This window comes from Artemia sp. Qi Xiang Cuo, chromosome 20, assembly GCF_049724085.1.
Source record: "Artemia sp. Qi Xiang Cuo chromosome 20, ASM4972408v1, whole genome shotgun sequence".
Lineage (NCBI taxonomy): Eukaryota > Metazoa > Arthropoda > Branchiopoda > Anostraca > Artemiidae > Artemia > Artemia sp. Qi Xiang Cuo.
Genome location: NC_142813.1, coordinates 25,478,948 through 25,505,521, shown reverse-complemented (window position 1 = coordinate 25,505,521; position 26,574 = coordinate 25,478,948). Strand labels below are relative to the sequence as shown.

Below are 26,574 nucleotides of genomic sequence, written 5' to 3'. Positions count from 1 at the left end.
GTTTTAGACAACACACACCTATGAGAGACTAAGAAACCTAGCTCTGAAAAGCCAGAAATAGCAAACTACCCACCCCAAATCTTAGGTTTCAGACAACACACACCTATGAGAAACTAAGAAACCTAGCTCTGAAAAGCCCAAATAGCATTCCCAAAACTATAGGTTTTAGACAACACACACCTACAAAAGAAGAAATGTCTTCAAAGTCAAGGCTATAAGAAAAAAAGTTCTGGATATTTTTGTCAGTTTGTAGTTTACGCACTAATATCAATATCAGTAACGATTCTATTTGAATTTTCGCCAAGTTGATCAAATTGATCTCTAAAGGGTTCATGATAAAAAAAAAAATAGTTTGGGGCAAGAAAAAAAAACTAAAATAATGTCGTGAAATCATTTTCAACACTCAGAGAAGGGGGACGTTGGGATTGAATCATAGAGAAATATCGAATTTACCTTTAAAAAAAAAATGTGACTCAAAGACGTTTCGTTCTTTTCACTGGCTTGAAATTGCATACAAACGAGCCAATCAGGTGTTACAATCGTTTTGTTTGCTCAAAATTCGACAAAGCAACGACTGTTTTGTTAGTTTTATTTTGCATGATATTTCTAAAGCCAATTAAGATGAAGAAATGTCTTCAAAGTTAAGGCTATAAGAAAAAAAGTTCAATATATTAAGTTCAATTTCAAAGAATAAAAAAAGTTCAATTATAAGCAAGCAAATAACATGGGAATTCCTATACACGCAAGCAAATAACGTGGGAATTCCTATACACGCAAGCAAATAACATGGGAGTTCCTATACACGCAAGCAAATAACATGGGAATTCCTATACACGCAAGCAAATAACATAGGAATTCCTATACACGCAAGCAAATAACACGTGAATTCCTATACACTCAATCAAATATCATGGGATTTCATATACACGCAAGCAAATAACAAGGGAATTCATATGCATTCAATCAAATACCAGGTGAATTCCTATACACGCAAGCACATAACAGGGGAATTCCTATACAGGCAAGGAAATAATATGGGAATTCCTATACACGCAAGCAAATAGCAAGGGAATTCCTATACACGCAAGAAAATAACATGCTCACTCTCTTTGAAAAACCAAACCAGACTATACCCACCAAACTAGACTATACCCATCAAACCAGACTATACCCACCAAACCAGACTGTACCCACCAAACCAGACTGTACCCACCAAACCAGATTATACCCACCAAACCAGATTATACCTACCAAACCAGACTATACCCACCAGAAACCTGTCTGGTTGACCTAATTCCTAGGGGCGCACGTAAATTCAATATGCCATGTGAGAGGATACTCACTCTCTTTGAAAAGGTGTATACGTCTCCGCAAATAACATAGAGATTCCTATATGTCTCCGTAAATTCAATACATACAATCTACTTGCGGTTCAGGTAGGAAAGGAGGTTAGCAGCTGGTTTTGTATTAAATCGGGAGTTAAGCAGGGTTGTGTTGTATCCTCCTTTATATGGATCATTTCGATGGACTTTGTCTTAAGGAGCAGAGGAAAGGCAATGGGAGACACGGAATCAAATGGGAAGTAAAAACTTTCCTGGACTTAGATTATGCTGATGATTTAAGAATCCTAGATGAAAGTGTGAGCAAAATGAATGAAGTTTTAGAGGTTTTGCGTGTTCAGGGTGCTAGAATAGGTTTGAAAATTAATGTTAAGAAAACTAAGTCACTAAGGCTAGGAATAAGTGAAGATGAAAAGGTGACGTTGGGTAACGAAAAGATTGATCAGGTGGGCAGCTTCACTTACCTTGGTAGCATTATTAGTAAAGATGGTGGGATCAGTGAAGATGTTAAAAGTAGATAAGCCAAGGCTCAGGGTGTTTTATCACAGTTGAAAAAAAGTTTGGAAGGACAGGAAGATAAGTCTGCAAACCAAGATTAGAATATTAGAGACAGTGATCAAATGTGGTTCAGAAGCACGGGCCCTCCAAAAAGCGGATGAAGGTTTGCTAGATGTTTTCCAGAGAAATAGCCTAAGGATTGTTCTACGTACCCGGCTGACTGACCGTATTTCAAACAATAGGCTATACGAAAAATGTGGTTCAATACCGCTTTCTAGGTCTGTAATGAAAGAAAGGTTTTGGTGGCTAGGACACGTTGTGCGAATGAAGGATGACAGATTGCCGAAGATTGTCCTTTTCGGCCAACCGTCTGGGGCTAAACGGAAAGCAGGCCGTCCTCGTCTAGGGTGGGAGGACGTCATAAAGAAAGATTTAAAGGAAATGAGGACTTCGCGGGCGGGTGTAAAAAGGGAGGCTTTGAATAGATTGGGATGGAGGAGGGGCGTGCGTAACTGTGTTGGCCTCAGGCGCCTTGGTGCTGCGGTGAGTTGTTAGTAGTAGTAGTAGTATCATTAGACTAAGAAGTTTCGACAGTGGGCTTCAAGTGAAACGAACGCGGGAGTTTATTTCGGTGGTTGGAGGAGATTATATAAATGCAAAAACAAAGAAAAAACAGACTAATGGAGAGAAAGGAGAAATTTTCACTCAGTTTATATCCTAGACTTGACATGCCGTTTTAATTCTCGAAAATTAAATTATTTAGACCTTGCCGTATCAATTTCGCTCTGAAAATCAAACCAAAGAAATGTCAATTAAAAGTCGCTTGACGGTAATACTGCATCATAAATAATTGCCAGATTATAAAATATTTATCTAAATAAAAAATCAGCTGATTCAGCATCGATTCGCCCCTGCTGTGTAAAATTTTCAACAACCTTTAGGACCCCTAAGATTCTATTCATGCAAATTTTCGCGCTATCGTCTGAAATCCGATTCTGAAGCATATATCAAAACAAAATCTTGATAAAAACCTTTAACGGAGAAGCTTTTATCATTCTAAAGGTAAGTCTGCTCCGGCACGGAAAAGGGTCGACTTTTCAAAATGAAAAAGGACATTGATGAGGGAAGGGGTGTCGACTTGACAAAAGAAGGGGCAGAATTTATTAACAACCCCCAGGATGACGGAATTGACGGTATTTTGATTCGGGCGTTTAAGGAACAATAAGAAAGGCAATAATGTCAATTTATTGTCGATCTGGATATTGAACGTCAGGGTTTGAGGTTGAATTCCTCTTTGGCGACTTTCCTATAAATCTCATTAAAATTTATGAGCTTTTTCTTCCATACGACTTATTTCTTGGTTTTTAAGATATCTGTTAGCCTTGTTTGCACAAGGCTCTTTGTTTTACACTTCATTATTGGACTATTTTTGTACATGCGGTTTATCGAACAGTTAATTATACCCGACGATAAGTAAAGAACATTTCTAAACAATGAAATTATGAAACAAGAAACACACAAATATAAAGCAATATGTACATCAAGGAACCTGCTTTAATATTCATTTAGTTAAGTTAAAAAAAAAAATTATAATTTTAGATCAAGTAAGAAAGTACTAAGAGCAAGGAGTGCAATCTTATTTAAAATTTAAATAATTGAACGTGTCTGATAACGGAAGAATACGTTTCAAGCCTCTAGGCACAAAATATAATATTTTGAGTTTTGCTCGAGAAGGATAGTTACGGATATGTTCTTTTTTTTCTGGGTGATCGCATTGAAAGGGTGGTTTTATAGCAGGGGCGTAATTTGCTATGGGGCAGGGGGCAACTGTCCCTATTACCTTATTACCCCCTCCCTATTACCCCAGATCGCCCCCAGCGGAAATTTAGTTTCTTTCAAAATTTTATCGAAACTAAGGTAGGCCTAAACCTGCATAATTCAAGCATCTACAGAAACAGTTTTTTAGTACATATTTACCTTTACAGTACTATACAGTACCTCTATAGTACTAAATAGTACCTTCATGTTACCAAATAATTTATTTTTTAGTTTTTACTGTCATTTTCACTTGACTTGGAAAAATTGGCTCCAAGTTTGCCCCCCCCCCCCCCCCTAGGATTTTGACAAAATTACGCTACTGTGTTATAGTCTCGGTAGAGGGGTCGTTCGAGGGAGTACAATGAGTTTTAGTACCCATTTTTAGCAACAAAAGAAAGGAAACTCACAAACTTATCCCACTTGGGTCTACAAAACAACGAGTTTGTCCCCAAATATGGCCAAAATGCTTTCGAGCGAAAATTTTAAGATAGGCTATTGTTTTAAAACTATTTAGGAGCTATTTATAGATCGTCTCGGTTTCAGAGACCATACTACCTCCTGGTGTCGTATTTGTCCCCAAAACAAATGTTCAGGTACGTACACATTATTTTTTCGGGGGGGGGGAGGGCACAAAAACAGGTTTGTTTGATATTTTGATTAAGAATAAGTCTAAAAATTGGACAAATTTAGGATTTCAGGAAGGTTGAGCCCCTCCCTCTGTGTAAACCCCTCCATATGCTCCCTGTATACAAAATAGACGTTTATTGTATCTTATACCGTGTATACAGTAGTGCTAACAGCTATGTAACATTGCAGTGTTGCGCGAAAGCTAAGGGGGGGGCGTAAACTCTATATGCTCAATTTAAGTTTTTTTTTCAAAATTCCCTTAGCAAATGGATTATATTTATACGGGGGGGGGCCTAAGGATCAATGCTTTTCTTTGTTTTTCAGTGAAAATACCAAGAAAATTATTTTCAATAAAAATATTATTAAGGTAGGCCTATGCTTAAAAATCTAGCGGCCATCAGTAGTAGTTTTTTGGGGGGTAAGGAGAAATTTTCAGAACAGTAAAAATAACCAAATTCTATAAAATTGTTGAAAATAGGGGGATAAAATTGGGAGAACCATAAGATTCCAAGGACATTGGCCCAAAGTACATTTCCTAGGTACTTGTCAGAGCAAAATGACACAAATTTGAAACGATTAGAAGCTGATTTGACAGGTCGAAAAAAAGAAACAGCCAAGAGAACAATTTAAAAAAAAACTTAATCTGGTGACAAAAGAAAGTTCAGCTTTTTTTGGAGTTTACTTTGTAGTTGAATAAAGAGAATTTTACCTTGTATTTTAGAATGGACTTGGTCAAATTGCTATATAAAACATTACTGATTGTACAATTGTAAAACTGTTTATCTTTTTTATAAAATTAATTCATCCTTAATTTTAGGGAATTTGCGTGTAATTTTAATTTTAAAGGAAAGTACACAGTTAATATCCCACGAAGTCTAAAATCTACCTAAATGTATAATGGAAACTTGGTCAGATTGGCTTTTGAAATGCTCAATCATTAGTTATATTGCTTAGGTAGGAAAATCACCAAATTCACTATTCTCAATTCGAACTTCTGTAGCTACAAATATGTTGAATGGCAGAATATGTATTTCTTTTTGTCATAATTAATCTCTCCTTATTACGTTTTATGTCATTCGCCGACATTCCCCCAAAGTAGCTCTATCCAACTGAGCTGGTTTTCACACCGAAGAAAAAAGGTTTATAATTATCTTGGTTGACTAATGGTAGTATGCTACTTGTAGACAATAATTATTTTGGCTTGACTAACTTTTGTGTCAAAATTAATAACTAGTGGTAAATAGTAATTAATATAGCCTACTCTGTATGGTGTAAACAAATTGACGTTACACCATTTTATTTGCTTCGTCTACTGGGTCTTAACTGTTTTTATTTTGACATGCCTCACACACTGTTGACCTAGTATTTTGATTAGTCTCAAACATTGATTATTTTTAATGATAAATGAAAAGGATTTATAATTTTGTTTTATATTTAGCTCCTTCCATTATCTAGTTTTAGGTATATCTTACAGAAGCAGACCTAGGTTAGTAGATGGGGCATGTCTGCTCCTCCTTAGAAAAACAGGTACTGGTGCGTTATATGGTCTCTTCTAAAAAGTCAAGTTTGGTTAATGCTAATGAAATAAAATAGGATGAATATATAATAGTTTAGAAACAAATTTAGGCTATATATTTGCACATTAGGGGGGGGGGGTGAGGGGTAAAGCATAGCATATATTAAATACGTAACTTAACCTAGGTACCTCCTAGGCTAGGTTAGGTACCCCCCCCCCCTAAACCCCCAAAAAACAGCAGTTTAAATATCGTAAACGCAATCAAAACTACTCTTTGCATTCAATTTCTCAATAGCGGTCTCTTTAAAATAACCTGTCTGGCGGTTTTCGTCTCTCATTTGTATGTAAACGCGACCATATAATGCACCAGTACCGAAAAACATTGATTGTCATTGCGTAAACGCAATGAAAACTACTCTTTGCATTCAATTTCTCAATAGCGGTCTCTTGAAAATAACCAGTCTGGCGGGTTTCGTCTCTCATTAGTATGTAAAAGCGACCATATAATGCACCAGTACCGAAAAACATTGGGTACTTGTGTCTTGTAGCCACCGCTCCCAAGAAGTGAAGTTAGGTTAATCGGTAGGCTACTTGGGTATTATATGGGCTTTTCCAAATAGTCAAGTTTGGTTAATGCTAAAGAAATAATATGAAATAGGATGAATATATATTAGTTTATAAACAAATTTGGGCTATATATTTGCACATTAGGGGGTGGGTGTGAAGGGAGAAAGCATTGAATATATTAAATACGTAACCTAACCTAGGTACCTTCCCCTCCTAAACCCCCAAAAACAACAGTTTAAATATTGTATACGCAATGAAAACCACGCTATGCATTCCATTACTCTATAGCGGTGTCTTGAATTAACTCGTCAAAAACGGGTTTTTCGTGACTGGTTTCCTTGTAACTGCCCATATAATGCCCAAGTACCGGTTAATCCTAATGAAACAATTCTTGCTTCATAATATGCAGAATAATTATAGATAACACATTTTTCATGCAGATACGCTATACTTTACCCCCCCCCCCCTCCAATGGGATAATATATAGCCCAAATTATATATTTTCTAGCTGTTCGTGCCTTTCGTCTCTCTTGTTTCAACCCGTGTACCTCTAAATTGAATCAACTGTGACGAAACAAGAACCGGAAAAACAAGTGACGAGTGGCAGAACGTATTGGAAATATATAATTTGGGCTATATATTTGCACATTAGGTGGGAGGGGGTAAGGTATAGTGGGTCTGCATGCAAAATGTTTTAGCTACAGTTCTTCTGCATATTATGAAGTAATAATTGTTTAATTAGGATTAACCCAACTTAACTTCTTGGGTGTGGTGGCTAAAGGACATAAGCAGTAAAGCACCCATAATTTTGTTGATAAAGTAATATGTTTTCATCATATTTTGTTTTATTTCATTAGCATTAACCATACTTCACTTCTTGACAGAAATTGAGTGTGGTGGCTATAAGAAAATACATAAAAACGCCTGACTAAAACCAAGGCCGCTATATTGATTATTTTATTAAACCTCTTCTGGAAAATTAACTAGTCCTCGGAAATGAATGACATATACCCACCATCACATAACACGTCATTGTATATAGCTAACTAAGTTACTGGATTTTTGTCAAAAAAAAGAAACGGGTGTTTAAAAAAATATCCCTTACTTTGAGTAAACTATCACCCGCATCTAATTACTGTGGATATCTCTGCTCACGATAAATAGCTTATTCACGGAATGTCAAATAAATTGTCAAAATTATTATCATTGCACTACTGAAGTGTCAGTTTTATAATAAATTCACATGTTTATAATTGCAAAGGTGAAAGAGGTGTGACAAATAGAGTAAGTAAACGGAGAGTAAACGGTTTTTAAATCGAAAAAAGTTGACGAGCTTAAGATATAAAAAAAGTTTAAAACGACAACACAGATGAAAATAGCTGACATAACTACTTTTACTAAAGAAAAATCGAAATCCTTGATCCAGGGGTGAAATACTAAATTTGCCCAAAATTCTGGAAACTTCTTACCTAAATTATGATTTTTTCTCCTTGTTGATCCCCCCCCCCCCAAGAAAAAAACGCAACATGTCAGATAGATGTTCCAGCAATGTAATTTAAAGTGCTTTGCACAGAAAATAACTTTCAAGCAAGCAAGGAGTTGGAGGTCCTACTACTACCATCTCTCAGATAACTCCCATCCTCAACAAAGCATAGAGAAACGCAAAGTAAACAAAACACTCACGAAAAATATTGTATTAAATGAATAGATTATTTCTCCGGCTTATTTAAATGTCGGGGGAAAGTTATATACATGTTATGCATTATTTTCGGAAGATCAAATTTCATAGAAACACTGCCTTTTCCTCAGTATAAATATAATGATATTCTAATGTCGATGTAAATCTAGGAGAAAATTAAAATCCCGAAATAGATTCAATTTTGATGCCGTCCGTCAAATTCTCCAGATATTTTGTCGCATAAAACTTAAGTCCCATTCGCCTAAACTTCCCATAAAATACCACCACCTGCTGATAACGAATCTGGCTGTCGCCATGGACCTAAGCTTAAGGATTTAACGCCTACTTTTTTTCTGAGAAAAATATCGCTTGAAAAAATATCAATTATTGAAGCTAACAAAAAAAACAAGCAGTAAATCAAACAGTTCGTGGTAACGAACTGTAAGTAAGGAGCGGCCCGGCTCAATAGTAACTGAAACTTTAAAAAACAGAATTTTGATACCAATAGCTACATCAGAACAATGACTTAAAATATATAAAATTCATCAAGTTTAGTCCTGCCCGTCAAAAGTTACGTGCCTGAGAAAATTTGCCTGATTTTCAAAAAAGGGGGAACCCCCCTACACGCTATAGAACCTTAATGAAAATTACACCATCAGATCCAGCGTATTAGAGAACCCTAACTGTAATGGTTTCAAGCTCCCATCTGCAAAAATGTGGAATTTTGTATTTTTTTTTCCAGAAGAAAGATTACGGATGCGTGTTTATTTGTTTTTTTGTTTTTTCCAGGGGTGATCGTATCGACTCAGTGGTCCTAGAATGTAGCGAGAGAGCTCATTCGAACGGAAATTAGAAGTTCGAGTACCCTTTTTAAGTGACAAAAAAATGGAGGGCAACTAGGCCCCCTCCCACGCTCATTTTTTCCCCAAAGTCACCCGATCACAATTTTTAGATAGCCATTTTGTTCAGCATGATCGAAAATATAATAACTGTGGCTTTGAGGCTGACTTAATCCCCCACAGGCTTCGGGGGAAGGGCTATGAAGTTGTGAACTTTACCAAATGTTTAATTATAGTATTGGTTATATGGAAGTATACAGATGTTTTCAGGGGGATTTTTCTGGTAGTGGGGGGGGGGGGGTCGGGGGTTACGTGGGATGGTCTTTCCATGGAGGAAGTGTTCATGGGGGAGGGGATGTTGCTCTGAAGGGTGCGCCGGATTTTACAGCATTATTTAAAAATCGATCAGAAATTAAATAATTAAAAAAACAAGTTTTTCAACTGAAAGTAAGGAGCCTAGTCAATACCTCACTCTTTGCGCTAAAGATTTTTTAGTACTTTCATAAGAGCTATTTATTCTAATTAACAGCCTTTGTGATTAAGGGGGGTCATTTTTAAAGAATTGGAACAAAATTCGAACTTTAGTGTAAAGAGCGAGGTATTGACTATGGGGTGAACCCCCTAATATACGTATTAAAATATCCCTTAATATACGAATTAAAATATATGAATATAGAAGTTCGTTACGTAAGTTAATTCGTAAATTACGCATATTTATTACTAATAAAAACGTTCGTAAATAAAATTAAGCAACTTTCGAGATAGCCATTTAACCCCCCAAAAAATTAATGTGCAAATTTTGTTTTAATTATTCATGTACGGTGGTGAGCCAATTTCAAAACCTGCATTAATTCAAAAACGTTCAGAAATTAAATAAAAAAACAAGTTTTTTAACTGAAAGTGAGGAGTGACATAAAAACTTAAAATGAACAGAAATTATTCCGTATATGAAAGGGGTTGTCCCCTCCTCAACGCCTCACTCTTTACGCTAAACTTAGACTCTTTCTCACAACTCTATTTTTAAAACAATAAAAAACTTTAGCGTAAAGAGCGAGGTGATGAGGAGGGGACAGCCCCTTTCATATAAGGAATAATTTCTGTTCGTTTTAAGTTTTAATGTTGCTCCTTACTTTCAGTTAAAAAAACTTATTTTTTTTTATTTAATTTAGTTAAGACTCATTCGCAATGATATTTTACCTATAGCAGACCTAGATTTTGCTGGCGCTAAATTGAGCCAATCAGATTTTTCAAAGAATTTTCTAATTGGCTGAAACATTTTGTAATAAATACTGATTGGCTTAAATTAGTGCTAATTAAATTTTGGGTACTTGTATGATATACCCCCCCCCCCACCTAATTTTCTTAATATAATTAGAACCTTGGATTTTACATAATTTTGGGATTTCCCATAATTTTGTTGATAAAGTATTATATATTCATCATTTTTTATCCAAAAATCCCAAAATTATAGAAAATCCAAGGTTCTTATTATATGAAGAATATTCGGTAGGGGGTATATCATACAAGTGCCAAATTTTGGTATTAGTAACATCTCATTGTGAATGAGCCTTTACGGAGCCAGAATGGAAGAGGGTGGCGGAATTACAGGTAAATTCTGAATGAAGGTGGTAAATCTCCACCCCCCTCCTGGCTCGGTATTTCATTTCTAAAAACAAAGCAAATAAAAGGTTTATACACGCGAGAACATACCGTCAGATTCTCTTCTGGAAAAATTTCCATATTGCCTCATGAGAGATTGAACTTCGTCCAAACTATCATTTATAGGCTTTATTACTAAAATGTAGTTATTTTTTCTAATTTCAAGAAATAATTCGATGTTTTGGTGACTGTAAGACCACGAATGTTCTTTATGTATTTGTGATGCCAGATTTCTTTGGCAACCTTGTAAGTGGAAAGGGTTTTGTAAGAGATAAAAAAAGATGTCTGTATTGGTCTTATCAAAGTTGAATAGCTTCTCTGTGAATGACCAGTTTCTAAAAAGTGTTTCATAGCGACTTTTTCTATTGCTTATTTTCTAATGATAAATGTGATTGATTTTTTTCCAGGCAATGATCCAAATAGTGGCAAAAACTAAACGATGAATTATGAGCCATCAAGACATTCCGAGAAAATGTTGTTTTGGACTTTTATTTTCGCCAGTTTGATTGCTGTAAACGGTCTAAGGCCAAAGTACACAGTAAATCCAAGCATTGTGTCAGAATTCAAGTCAAGCTCAGTTCGACTTAAACACCTGGTCTATAATCCAGAGGGGAAACAAGTTTTCGTTGGTGGTGTGAATCGTCTTTATCAGTTGGACGCTGACTTAAGATTAGTCGAGAGTATATCCACTGGACCAGAATTGAATAGTCCGCACTGTCACTCAAACGGCTGTTCAAACGATACAACTGAACTAATATTGACAGATAACGTCAACAAAATCTTAGTAATTGATAGCAATTCAAATAACCTTCTTGCTTGTGGTAGTATTTTGCAAGGAGCATGTAATAAGTATAATTTACAAAATATTTCCCTAGAAAATCAATTTTATCCTAAAGCAGTTGCGTCAAACGATGAAGATTCTTCAACTTTTGCATTTATTGCTCCACAGACTTCATCAGGATATTCGGACGTTTTATATGTCGGGACGACGTTCACTTTTAATGGAGACTATAGACATGACGTCCCCGCGATTTCAAGTCGCAATTTAGAAACTTTAGATTTACATGAAAATTGGTTCGATAAACAATCATCCATTTCGATTGACGTTAAAAGCCGTGATCATTTCTTAGTGAAGTATGTCTATGGGTTTAATACGACTGATCATGCTTATTTTGTGATAGTACAGAAAAGGTCATCCTATCCAGGAGAGGAGGAACAAGGTTATGTGACCCGCCTTGCACGTGTTTGTATTAACGATGGTAATTTTGGGAGTTATAGTGAAGTGACTCTACAATGCGGTGAAAGTGAAAATTATCCTGATGGATACACTTTAATCCAAGATGCTAAATTAGTCTCTGCGGGTGTTGACCTTGCAGCTTCCTACGGTGTTAAAAACGGTGATCCGGTGTTAGTTGGTGTTTTTTCACCTCAGAAGGGGATAAGCGCTGAGCCTCTGAATCAGTCCGCAATGTGCGTTTTTAGTTTGGCGAAAATTGAGAGGAGGTTCAAGGAAAACATTCATATGTGTTTTAACGGAAGTGTTACTGCTCGGGGAATGGATTATATTTCAGGTTCAGTTTTGGAAGGAAAATGTTTGGAAGTTGGGGTAAGTTATGCATATAGCTGTGTATTTATTATAGTCTACTCTTAAACAGACATGTACAAATGGAAATCGGAATAATCTCTCCAAAGAAGAGACCAAAAATACTCTTGGCAAATTTCGATAAAACACCTTATACGCAAGTGTGGATGTTTTACACATAAAATGGTCCGTGATTTCAGACTCATCACAACACCCTATAGTCCTTCCCCTAGATCATGTAGGTTTAATATATTGGTTGAATCCTCGAATGCCTGAATCTTGCCTTGTTTTGCTGTAAATGAGCGTTTCAAGCCACCTTCCCCCTTAAGAAAATCCCCTAATGCCTGAAGTTTCTGTCTTTGATATATTCTAATTAAAAGGTCAGTTACAAAAGAGTCTGGGTAGGGTCTAATTATAAGAAAGTTATGAAAGTTTCCAACTTTGTATAACATTGAAACTTTAGGTAACATCGTCTTCAAAAACTAAGAACCAAAACATGAAATGTTTCTTCTCAGCAAAAACAGCCAACTACTTCAAATGGAGAGTGACAGATTGAAAGGTGTTACAGTTTGATCTTGGTCTTATTATAACTTTAATTTAAGAAATTCAATTACAGTTTTCAGCATTTGCAATTAGGCTTATTCGGACTAAGCGCGTTCAGTAGCCTCTAGTTTAGCTGACCATTTTCCTTTTTTAGGCTACCTGTAAACGAAAACGAGTCGGTTTGAAAAATGTGCACCTTTGTTAGCATTCTGTTTTAAGAGCTTTTGCATTAGGAATCTGGAAAATAAGGGCAAAAAGGGAATTCTGGAAGTATTGGAGTTCAGAAAAATTTGAAAAATACTGGAATTGTACCATGTTTTAATGTATAAACATAGGTTTTTGAGAGCACCAATTTTGTGGGGAATATGTGAGGATTTCTGCCAAGGGGCCTCATACCGAGAACGTTGTTTTAAGGTTCAATGTTTTATTTCCCTTGGGGCCTTTTGGTTTAGAAATTAATGATCCCCCTCCCTGTTCCTGCCCTTACATATTCAAGTAATGTTGCTATTTGCTATTAGCAAGAATTATATATTAGCAATGGCGGTACTGTCTGTTAGCTAGGCAACACGCGCGAAGTGTTTGGTTAATGCTAATGAAATAAAACAAAATATGATGAAAATATAATAGTTTAGAAACAAATTTCGGCTATATATTTGCGCATTAGGGGCGTGGGGATAAAGCATAGCATATATTAAATACGTAACCTAACCTGGGTACCTTTCCCCCCCCATAAACCCGAAAAAACTAAAGTTTAAATATAGTTCCCGGAGTGAGAAACCCCTTGTTTATTCAGTGTCTCATAGGAGTTACCGGGTAATGCCTATTTGATCTTTGCTTTTCTCGAGTGGCTGTCTCGCGTGTTGCCTAACTAATTGAACAGTACCGCAATGGCATTTGGAAAAGTTCTAGTCTTTATATGTACAACTACCGAGCTTTTGTTTTGTGAAATCAGGCAGTTTTGTGTTCTTCTTTTTGGAAGCCGAACAATTCTGTCTATGTTATCTTTCCAAGAAATTTTACTTAATAGCCTACCCCCTCCTCTTTTTAGCTCAATGTCTCCTTTTTCTACAATTGTTGGATTTGATAGTGTTTTTAAGGCTCTGTTCCAAAGACCGTTTGAAGCACTCCTCCCCTTCTTGGTTTTCTTCTGACAAATATCAGTGGTTTGCGCTTTGTCTTTTTAGAATAGAACTTTGTAGGATAAATATTGCTATTTTTTAATTGAAAATACATCCATGCAAACTAGTTAATCCTTATTAATCATTCAAAGCATTTTCGTCTTCAAATAAAACCCATTAATTACCATACAAAGAATTTATAATCGAAAAAGGGGTGAAGAGCCTATGCTTACAATCCCTTTATCCCAATTTAGACCCCCTTTGCTAGACTAGTCAATTATTCGGTTAAAAGCTAATTAGCAACTTGAATGAGAATATCAAAAACAACCGCCTATCCTTTGAACTAGACAGAAACGTCTTATAACCCTTTTTTGAAATGGGCAAAGGAAATTATCAACTAGGCCTTTGTCCCAGTCAGGGAATAGTCCTGTATATTCCGACTAGGCTTTTGGTGAAAGCAATAGTATTAAGATAGGTTAACTGAAAAAAAGCTATTTATATAAAAATAAACCGCAAAGAGCAATTCAGTTTTCAAACGACCAAAATTGCCAAATATCGTTAGGGGCTGTCACTCCATCAACTTTTCATGATGTTGAATAGGATAGGATTTACCATTTGCTTAAAAATCACTTATGGCTTGTTGAATCGACACTTATTATTTTTTCGGCTTTTAAGTAAAGTATAAACCCCGTGTTGGTTTTTAAATTCTTATATATTCTATATAATTAACTTTTCTCTTGGCAAAGAATATCTTGGACTTATTGGTATGGATTGAATAGGGGCATACGCGCCACCGTTCGACAGTATGACCCCTGACACTGGGAGTTTTAAAGTTGATTCATCCATGCTCTCAACTGATTAACTGTTTTGGCCCAGTTCTTTACCAAATATCTTGGTAAAGAACCGTCAGTGAAGAGCAGATCTTATAAACTGTAACCATAAAAAAGTAGAATTTTGATAGCAGTATGCACATCACAAGAATATACTTTTTATGGAGATCCCAAAGATTGGCTTTGTTGAATTTCACCTTGTACACACCGTATAACATGTGTAATTTCAGATACCCTACAGAGGTAAATACTCTAAAATAAAAGTTTATCTTGATGAAAATTCAGCCATGAACATGAATATGTCCGAGACATCCTGGGCGGATTTTCCACGCTCGATTTTTTTTATTCAGAAGCAGGGCATCGAACCAGTGATCACCAAGAACTGGAAGAAGGATCACTCGATCGGAAATATAAGTTCTACTGCCTAGCTGCAAAAGACATCGCGTTGCAGCAAATGCCGATCTCTGCTATTTTTTGCCGCCAAGCAACGATCTTGGCCTTAATTGGACCAAAATCAATCAGTTGAGAATATCAAATAATTAATTTTAAAAACTCGAGTGTCAGGGATTATATTGTCGAACGATGGTACTTATGCCCCTATTCAGTCCATATCAGTAAGTCCATAAGCACACATGACTGGTGACTCTTAAGACCTTTTATCCAGGAACACCAATGGTAACACTACATTGTAAAGTGTTACGGAGAAGCCTTGTGAGGAGGGACTAGTTGATATTTTAATAGGTGGAGGGAAAGCTCGAAACTTGTAGGGATCGTTCTCTGGGCCGAGAATCAAACATTTGTTGTGGGAAATGGGAGCCAGGGTGGCTTAAAATGGGTCAAACAACTTTTTCGTCCCTGATCAATTCTTAAGTCCTTGAGTGAAGAGAAGCCTAATTAAAAAAATGTTTTGGAGTACGATACCCCCCCCCTCCCCCTCCCAATAAAAGGGGGGCAATTGGAATAAAGGCTTCGTTTCCGACCAGCAACGAAACAAATACTGGTTCCCCCAAAAACAGACCCCAACAAAGGGTCCGCACAAACATTTTTAGCCCAGCCACTTTGCATGAAATGGGATGGTCATAGTAACCTGTGAAGGAGCTCATTCAATTAATAATTTGTTAGTTACAGCGTCCTTTTAAGGCCCAAAAGTGGTTGGAGGGCAACCAGCCTCCCTGTCGTGCCCTTTTCTGCTACCGCTGCCATAACCCCATAATATTGAATACCCATTTTCAGACAGTCATTTATCCAGAAAAGCCAATATTAAGAGTTTCCCAAGGGTATACTTTGGAAACGACTCGTGTACCTAAGTAGTTCAAAAGACGCTATGTGCTCCCAAATTTTCAAATTATCTGCAATGATTTAGGGAGATTGAATTGAGCTTTCAGGTAATGTTTCGAAGGGGAGTTTCAATTGGGCTCCAGTTTTTAAATTGGTAAATTTGTCAGGGTATCAAAATAGCGTATTTGTAGTATCTTGACTTCATTTTTGCTGAGGGTTGCCCACTTTCCTTCACCTGGTGTTTATGTCGGAACGTTACGTTTGCTGCACAGTTCCATTAAGTGGAGTACACTTAATCCACCACACTTGGCACAGTTCTGCCACGTTTGGCGCGCACCGCCTGGTGTGCATGGTTTTCAAAAATGTGCACCATCTTGATTTCTGCTCATCTTAGGCTTTAATATGGCTCATTTTGGAAACTAGCCCCCTCCCCCACGCCCATCATTCCCCCAAACAGATCCAAACAAAATTTTGACATAGTCATTTTGTTCAGCGTAGTTGATTTCCAGATAGAAATTATATTTTTGAGGAGGACACTCCCCCACAACCCTCAGGGCAAGGGTTTTAAATTATGCAAATAGCGACGAAGACCACACTGCCTTTCCATCATAAACAAATAAGTAGAAAAACAGGGAAATTTTTATACAAGACAGTGGAACGCAACTTTAAATGGATATTTCGACCTATATCAAGGGCCGTCCTCAGCAAAACAGACGAAGAGAATAAAAACACTAAAACAGACACTTACATTAAAATTCAATCATTGGATATGTTTAAAAAATGTTTTAAAACAGCCATAATATCAATAATTCAAGGAAGTTGAACCAGGACTGGTACTCCAAACGAAATAGAGAGAGAACAATTCATTAAGATGGAATTAAAATATTTACAGACAAGCTTTTAAAGCTAATCTCGCCTTCTTGGCAGCCAGGCTAGAAGGTCTATTCGTAATAGGTTGAGTGGAGTTATTTACTGGTTTTTTAATATAATTAGTCAAATCATTTTTAATTAAATTTGTGTATAGGGCATTAAGCGAATATTCCCCCAAATCTCTATTTAAAGAAATATTACTATTTATTTTAATTTTAATTTCAATTGCCTCTCGAACAACCTGTTTTATGCCTAAATCATTGCTAATAAGGCAAGTTTCTTCAAAAAGCATTTTATGACTAGGGTTATCATATATGTGACTGCTTAAAGCAAAATCAAAGGAAATATTTGTGCTATTAGAATTTAAAGCTTTAGTTATGTCATCTTTTTGTTGTCGCAGACGTATTTCTAAATTTTGATGGGTTCTACCAACATAAAAATGGCCACAGTTACATGGTATTTGATAAAACCCTCTCTGGCGAGTAACTGAGATTATATCTTTGCCAGAATTTAAGAAACTCATGGTTTATAAATTATTTGTAAATACGACATAAAAAATATGTTGTGTGCAAATTTTTTTTAAACTTGTGGTGACTTTTGGAATTTATGGAAAGTAAATTATATTTGAGGACTTGACGGGAACTTTACATGGCAAAAGACCCTTAGTTTTACGGGAGTGTCTTGCCAATCTTCGGATAATTGTATTATTATTAAAGACAATAGGATAACCGTTATCAAAAAGTATGTCTCTAATAAAATTTAGTTCCTCTGTGATGTAAGATTCAGAGCAAATGTTTAGGGCACGGTCAACAAGAGATGTAACAACACCTCTTTTAACCTCTGGGGGGTGATTGGATTTAAAATGTAGATATCTGTTATTTTGTGTGGGTTTTCTGTAAATTGTGAAATCCAGTTTATCAATGTCACGAATAATTTAAACATCCTGAAACGGTAATTTATTTGCATTTTAAAATTCTAAGGTAAATTATAAATTTCGGTCATATGTATTAAGGTGATCTAGAAAGCCCCTAAGTTCATTTTCCCCATAATTCCAGAGCGATATTACATCATCAATATAACGCCCACAATATACATGTTTTAAAAAATATGAATTTAAGGCCCAATTTTCAAGGTGTTCTACACAAATGATAGCTAATAGCCCGGATAGCGGCGCACCCATAAGGAGACCATCTTTTTGTTGATAAAAAGAATTACGGAACTGAAAATAAATTGAGTACTTATTACACATATTAACTAAGAATATTAAAACCTCGCAATCTATTCCTGATGTTGAATCTTCAATTAAATTATAGTTTTCTTCTATTTCATTTTTAAATAACTGCTCAGATATTGGTATATCAATATTTGTGTACATAGAAACTATGTCAAAACTACTTGCTATTGTGTTTACTGAAATTCTTGAACTTTTATGTTTTTCTACTAAATCGACCGAATTAAATACGCACGATTTTTGGGAATAAAGTAACGGTTTGAAGGCTGTACATAACCACTTTCCAATATTGGAGGCAGGGGCCTCCAATATTGGAGTAAATCACCCCACATTGTGGTAAATTGTGGTAAAATAAATAAATAAATAAATTGTGGTAAAAAATAAATCACCCAATTGTGGTAAATCACCCCACAATTGTATAATAAATTTCTCCCCCGAGGTAGCTTTTGCCCAAAGTTTTACGGTTTACCGAAATTACACAAGGAAGGTATTCCCTTAAGGCCAATTGTAGCATGTATGAAAGCCCCTGCCTCCAATATTGGAAAGTGGTTATGTACAGCCTTCAAACCGTTACTTTATTCCCAAAAATCGTACGTATTTAATTGGGTCGATTTAGTAGAAAAACATAAAAGTTCAAGAATTTCAGTAGATACAATAGCAAATAGTTTTGATATAGTTTATATGTTCACAAATAATGATATACCAATATCTGACCAGCTTTTTAAAACTAAAATAGAAGAAAACTATAATTTAACTGAAGAGTCAACAACATGAATAGATTGCGAGTTTTTAATGTCACTAGTTAAAATGTGTAATAAGTATTCAATGTATTTTCAGTTCCGTAATTATTTTTATCAACAAAAAAATGGTCTTCCTATGGGGGCGGCGCTATCCGGGTTATTAGCGAACATTTATGTAGAACACCTTGAAAATTGGGCCTTAAATTCATATTTTTTAAAACATGTATATTGGGGGCGTTATATTGATGATGTAATATCGCTCTGGAATTATGGGCAAAATGAACTTAGGGGCTTTCTAGATCACCTTAATACATATGACCGAAATTTACAATTTACCTTAGAAATTGAAAATGCAAATAAATTACCGTTTCTGGATGTTTAAATTATTCGTGACATTGATAAACTGGATTTCACAATTTACAGAAAACCCACACAAAATAACAGATATCTACATTTTAAATCCAATCACCCCCCACAAATTAAAAGAGGTGTTGTTACAGTTCTTGTTGACCGTGCCCTAGACATTTGCTCTGAATCTTACATCACAGATGAACTAAGTTTTATTAGAGACATACTTTTTGGAAACGGTTATCCTATTGTCTTTATTAACAATACAATTAGCCGAAGATTGGCAAGACACTCCCGTAAAATTAAGGGTCTTTTGCAATGTGAAGTTCCGTCAAGCCCTCAAATATAATTTACCTTCCATATATTCCAAAAGTCACTACAAGTTTAAAAGAGTTTGCACACAAAATGATTTTTATGTCGTATTTACAAATAATTTTAAAATCATGAATTTCTTAAATTCTGGTAAAGATATAACCCCAGTTATTTGCCAAAGAGGAGTTCATCAAATTCCATGTGACTGTGGCCATTTTTATGTTGGTACAAACCATCAAAATTTAGAAAAACGCCTGCAACAACACAAAGATGACATAACTAAAGCTTTAAATTCTAATAGTACAAATATTTCCTTTGATTCGGTTTTAAGCAGTCACATATATGATAACCCTAGTCATAAAATGCCTTTGAAGAAACTTGCCTTATTAGCAATGATTTAGGCATAAAACAGGTTGTTCGAGAGGCAATTGAAATTAAAATTAAAATAAATAGTAATATTTCTCTAAATAGAGATTTGGGGGAATATTCGCTTAATGACCTATACACAAATTTAATTAAAAATGATTTGACTAATTATATTTAAAAACCAGTAAATAACTCCACTCAACCAATTACGAATATACCTTCTAGGCTGGCTGCCAAGAAGGCGAGATTAGCTTTAAAAGCTTGTCTGTAAGTATTTTAATTCCATCTTAATGAATTGTTCTCTGTCCATTTCGTTTGGAGTACCAGTCCTGATTGAACTTCCGTGGAGTAATGATATTAGGGCTGTTTTAAAACATTTTTTTAAACAGTTTTAATGATTGAATTTTAATGTAAGTTTCTTTTATAGTGTTTTTATTCTCTTCGTCTGTTTTGCTGAGGACGGCCCTTGGATATAGGGTCGAAATATTCATTTAAAGTTGCGTTCCACTGTCTTGTATAAAAATTTCCCTGTTGTTCTACTTATTTGTTTATTTTAAGTTATGTCCAGGTGACGTGTAAGATTCATGCGGAAAGTTGTTCTATGGAAACCATAAAGAATACTTAGTCGATTTGAAATTAAAAGTTATAATATCTTTTTTAATAGATACCAACGATTATGGTGCACGTAGCCCCCCCCCCCCCACGCCCCACGATCCCCCAAATACATCCAATTAAAATTTTGAGACAGCCATTTTGTTCAGCGTAGTTGATTCCCATATATAAAATATACTTTTGAGGAGGAAACTCCCCCACAACCCTCAGGGCAAGGGTTTTAAGTTTTGCCCTGGGGGTATATATGGTTTTTATAGAGGGCGTTGTCGTAGAAACTTCAAAAAAGGCTCATTCGATTGGAAATTCAAAGGGATTGTGCCCTTTTTAATAGTGAAAAGTAACTGGAGGTCAAATAGCCCCCCCACGCCCATCATTTCCACAAACACATCCAATCAAAATTTTGAGATAGCCATTTTGTTCAGCGTAGTTGATTTCAAGATAGAAAATATGTTTTTGAAGAGGACAATCCCCCACGACCCTCAGGGCAAGGGTTTTAAGTTATGCCCTGGGGGTATATAACGTTTTTATAAGAAAGCGTTGTCGTAGAAACTTCAAAAAAGGCTAAATCGATCTGAAATTCAAAGGTCTAGTGCTCTTTTTGATCGTCGAAAGTGATTCGAGGGCAACTAGCGTCCCTCCCCACGCCCATCATTCCCCCAGACACATCCAATAAAAATTTTGAGATAGTCATTTTATTAAACGTTGTTTTAAGTTCTGGAAATTAGGTCTTTGAGGATGACAACTTCCCCACAGCCCTCAGGGCAAGGTTTATAAGTTATGCCCAGGGGGCATATAAGGTTTTGTAAAGACAACGTTGTCGTAGAAACTTCAGAAAGGGCTCTTTCGATTCGAAATTTAAATGGCTAGTTCCTTTTTTAATAGTTGAAAGCGATTTTAAGGCAACTGACACCCCTTCCACGCCCACCATGTCCCCAAACACATTCAATCAAAATTTTGATATAGCCACTTTGTTCAACGTAGTTGAAAATTTTGGAAATTATATGTTTGAGCAGGACAATCCCCCCACACTCTTCAGTGGCGAGAGTTTTAAGTTATGCCCTGGGTGAATATATAGTTCTTATGGAAGGAATGCTCGTATAAACTTCAGAGAGGACTCATTTGATTGGAAATTGAAAGTTCTAGTTCACTTTTAAGTGTCAAAAGATATTGGAGGATAAGCAGCCCCCCAAACCCTTTTTTCCCAATCGCATCCAATAAAAATTTTAAGATAGCTATTTTGTTAGAAATAGTTCAAAGATCATATAACAAAAATTAAGGTGTCGACACAACCCACCAGGGCCCAGGGCAGGCATTGTAACTTGTTCCCTGGGGGCTTATATGGGTCTTATGGAAGGGATGCTCGTATTAACTTCAAAGAGGGATAATTTGATTGGAGATTGAAAATTCTAGTTCACTTTTTAGAGTCAAAAGAGATTGGAGGGCACCTAGCCCCCCCCCACGCCCTTTTTTCCTCAAACCCACCCGATAAGACCTTTGAGATAGCTTTTTTTTTAATAGTTCAAAGACCATATAACGAAAACTCAGGGGTCAACACAGCCCCCCAGGCAGGACCAGAGGGCAGGTGTTGTAAGTTATGCTTTGGGGGAATATAAGGTTCTTATTGAAGGGATGTTCATAAAAAATTCAGAGATGGCTCATATGATTGGAAATTCAAAGTTCTAGTTCAGTTTTTAGAGTAAAAAGAGATTGGAGGGCAACTAGCCCCCTCCACCTTACCCCTTTTTCCCCAAATGCATCCAATAAAAATTTTGCGATAGCCATTAAGTTAAAAATTGCTCAAAATAACAAAAACAGATAACAAAACTCAGGTGTCGTCACAACCCCCAAGGGCCTGGGGGCAGGCGTTGTAAGTTATGCCCTGGATCTTATATTGTTCGTATGAAAGGGATGCTCGAATAAACTCCAGAGAGGGCTCATTTGATTGGATATTGAAAGTTCGAGCTCACTTTTTAATTGTCAAAAGAGATCCGAGGGCAGCTAGCCCCCCTCCCCACGCCTTCTGATTCAAAACACATCTGATGACAATTTTTATATCGACAACTTATTAAGAATAGCTCAAAGGTCGGATAAGAAAAAATCTGGTGTCAATAGAACACCCCAGGGCACAGGAGAAGGCGTTCTGAGTTATGCCCTAAGGGTATGCATGGTTCTTATGAAAGGGATGCTCGTATAAACTTCATAGAGGGCTCATTTGATTGGAAATTCAAAGTTCTAGCTCACTTTTTAAAAGTCAAGAGATTTAAACTACCCCCCACGCTCTTTTTTCCCCAAACCTGTCCGTTACAAATTATTAGATAGCCAGTGTTTTGGAAATTGATCAAAAATTGGATAAAAAAACGCCACCGAGAGTCTGGGGGATAGACGTTGTAAGTGTTGTCCTGGGGGCGTATATGGTTCTTATGAAAGGGATGCTCGTATAAACTTCAGAGGGGGCTCATTTGATTAGAAATTGAAAGGTCTAGTTGAATTTTTAAGAGTTAAAAGATATGCGAGGGCAACTAGCCCCCCCCCCACACACACCCTTTTTTCCCCAAGCCCATCAGATAAAATTATTATAATACCCATTTCATTAAAAATAGTTCAAAGGTCAGATAAGAAAAATTTCTGTGTTGACGGAACCCACCAGGACCCGGAGGCAGGCATTATTAGTAACGCTCTAGGGGCATATATAGTTTTTATGGAAGGGATGCTCGTATAAACTTGGAAGAGGGCTCATTTGAGTGGAAATTGAAAGTTCTTGTTCACTTTTTAAGAGTCAAAAGAGATCAGAGGGAAACTAGCCCCCCTCCTCCACGCCCTAAATGCATCAGATAAAAATTTTGAGAGACATTTTGTTAAAAATAGTTCAAAGTTCTGATAACAAAAACTCCGGTGTCGACACAGCCCCCCCCCCGGGCCCGGGGGTAGGCGTTGTAAATTGTGCCCTGGGGACATATATGGTTGTTATGGAAGGGATGCTCATATAAACTTCCTAGAGGGCTCATTTGATTGGAAATTGAAAATTTTAATTCACTTTTTAAGAGTCAAAAGTGATTGGAGGGCAGCTAGCCCCCCCCCCCACAATCTATTAATTTTTTTCCCAGAGGCCCTCCATATAGAAGAGGTCGTCGCATAAACTTCAAAGGGGGCTCATTCGATTGGAAATCGAGAGTTCTAGTGCCCTCTTTAAGAAGCAAAAGTGATCAGAGGGCAACTGCCCCCCCCCCCAATTTGAGGTAGCCATTTTGTTAAAAATTGTTCAAAGATCATATAACAAAAACTCCTCTACGTACGAGTAGTTCGTTAGAAATAGTTCAAAGGTCAGACAAGAAAAATCCTGTGTCGACAAACCCCCCCCCCCAAGGGCGTGGGTCAGGTTTTGTAAGTATTGCTCTGGGGGCATTAATGGTTCTTATGGAAGGTATGCTCGTATAAACTTCAGAGAGGGTGCATTTGACTGGAAATTAAACGCTGTAGTTCATTTTCTCAGAGTGAAAAAAGATCGGAGGGCAACTAACCCTACCCGCCCTCCACGCCTTTGGGTGTATCGGATGAACAAACCCATCTGATAAAAAATTCAGGTGATCATTTTGTTAAAAATAGTTCAACCATCAGATATTAAAACTCCAGGGTCGACACAACCCCCCAGGGCCCAGGGACAGGCGTTGTAAGTTATACTCAGGGGATATATATGGTTCTTATAGAAGGGATACTCATATAAACTTCAGAGAGGGCTTATTTGATTGAAAATAGAAAGTTCTAGTTCACTTTTAAAGAGTCAAAACAGACCGAGGCTTAATCTAGTCCCCTCACGCCCCTTTTCCCCAAACCCATCCGATAAAAATTTTGACATAGCAATTATGTGAAAAACAGTTCAAACATGAGATAATAAAAAGTCCGAGGTTGACAGAAACCCATTTTTTCCCTTTGATATTGTTACTTTGATATCAGTTTTGATACTTTCATGAATATTTGATTTTTTTTAAGTTTGATTTTGAAATAAAGAATTTTAAAAGACTTGAAATTTTTGCAATAAAAAACGAACAAAAATTAATTAAAAAAAACTTTCCGTAGAAGAAGTTTTTCAAAGAAAAGTAAAGGCCATTTTAAACTTACCAGATAAAAATACCATTTAAAATTCAAACTCAAAACGATCAGAAATTACTATTAAAGAATAAATGAAACCCAAAAACAAACAGAAATTAACTAAACAATCATAGCAAAAACATACAACAAGTACTAATATAAATGAATAAATAAATCTTAAAGCGAGTATACTTTTAGTTTTGGTCCTAATTATTGACCATTTTAAAAAATTCATTAAAAAAAATTCTGAAAAATAAGTTTTTCAAAGAAAAGTAAAGGTCATTTTAAACTTAAGCTCAGCAGATAAAAATACCATTTAAAATTCAAACTCAAAATGACCAAAAATTACTATTGAAGAATAAATGAAACCCAAAACAAACATAAATTAACTAAACAATCATAGCAAAAACATACAACAAGTAATAATATAAATGAATAAATAAATCTTAAAGCGAGTAATGCTTAGATTGAATATGAAAATCAAGCTTAAAACGGAAGAAAAATATAAATGAAACTTAAAACGAACAGAAATTAAATAAAAAATCAATGCAAACAAACATACAATAGATATTAATGTAAATGAATAAATAAATCTTAAAACGAGTGAAACTTAAATTGAATGTGCAAATCAAGCTTGAATTGAATAAAATATCTACAAACAAGAGTTTGGGTATCGCCTCACTGCAGAAGCCTAAAACCTACTGCGTCATTAGCGCCTTACTGGAAACTATACGAGTCTTGAACAGTCACTATAAAAGTCTAAAACCTACTGCGTCATTGGCGCTTTACTGAAAACCAATTTTGTGACAAATATTTTCTTTTGTACTTAATATTGAAAATAAGCATTAAAATTATAGTAATATTTTAACTGATGAGAATTCAGCAATTAAAATCATTATACATCACATATTCATTTTAGTTTAGTAGCTGTATTTAAAATTGTTAAGACGAATATAGTTCCCCTATAAATAAGTGATTGGATATTGCCTTCTTTCCCAAATGAAAATAAAAACCTAAAGCCTACTCCGTCATTGGCGCTTCACAGAAAACAGTTTGTATTACAAATATTCTCTTTTCCAGTTCTTACAGCATTGAAAATAAAAATACAGTTGAAGTGAAATAAATTCTTAAATTGATGGATCTTTCAACAATTAATGTCATTATACATCAAATATTCAATTTGATATTGTTTATACTTTCCAAGATTATTCAAGACGCATATAGTTTTCAGTAAAGCGCCAATGACGCAGTAGGTTTTAGACTTTTGCAGTGAGAGAAGGAGGTCATACCCAAACTCTTGTTTGTGGTGATTTTTGTTCGTTTCAAGCTTGATTTGCATATTCAATTTAAGTTTCACTCACTTTAAAATGTATTTATTAATTTACATTAATATCTATTGTATGTTTGTTTGCATTGATTGTTTATTTAATTTTTGTTCGTTTTAAGTTTCATTTACAATTAAATAGGAAAAGATTTTTTTCGTTTTAAGCTTGATTTTCATATTCAATCTAAGCATTACTCGCTTTAAGACTTATTTATTCATTTATATTATTACTTGTTGTATGTTTTTGCTATGATTGTTTAGTTAATTTCTGTTTGTTTTTGGGTTTCATTTATTCTTTAATAGTAATTTCTGATCGTTTTGAGTTTGAATTTTAAATGGTATTTTTATCTGCTGAGCTTAAGTTTAAAATGACCTTTACTTTTCTTTGAAAAACTTATTTTTCAGAAGTTTTTTTTAATGAATTTTTTAAAATGGTCAATAATTAGGACCAAAACTAAAAGTATTCCGTATATGAGGGCTGTTGAATCTGAATAAGAAGTATCATTAAAGAACTTTAAGACTTTAGCGTACCGGATGAGGGATTGAGGAGGGGGTAGTCCCCCTCATGTACGGAATAATTTAGTTTGTCCTAAGTTTTAATTTTGCTCCTTACCTTCAATTGAAAGAAATGTGTTTTTTATTCAATTAATAAAGGGGAAGGAGAAAATAAAATTGTTTTTAACAAAGCTGCTTTATCAGCATATTCCGAACTTTCGTTGTCGAAGAAAAAGAAGAAATCGTGACTTTAAGTTTAAGATGCCTTGAGCGGATTGTAAATCAGACATTAAAAGA

At 35.7% G+C, this 26,574-nt stretch overlaps 1 protein-coding gene across 2 annotated transcripts in view; it reads left to right on the top strand.

Annotated features, from left to right (window-relative positions):
* The window catches only part of PlexB (plexin B), a 305,515-nt gene that overhangs the window by 40,743 nt on the left and 238,198 nt on the right, over nt 1–26,574 (top strand). For both annotated transcript variants that reach the window (XM_089106186.1, XM_089106185.1), the window contains exon 2: nt 10,950–12,148. In XM_089106186.1, coding sequence (XP_088962312.1) covers nt 10,982–12,148 — 1,167 coding nt within the window. In that variant the 5' untranslated portion in view covers nt 10,950–10,981. The remainder of the gene's footprint in view (nt 1–10,949; nt 12,149–26,574) is intronic.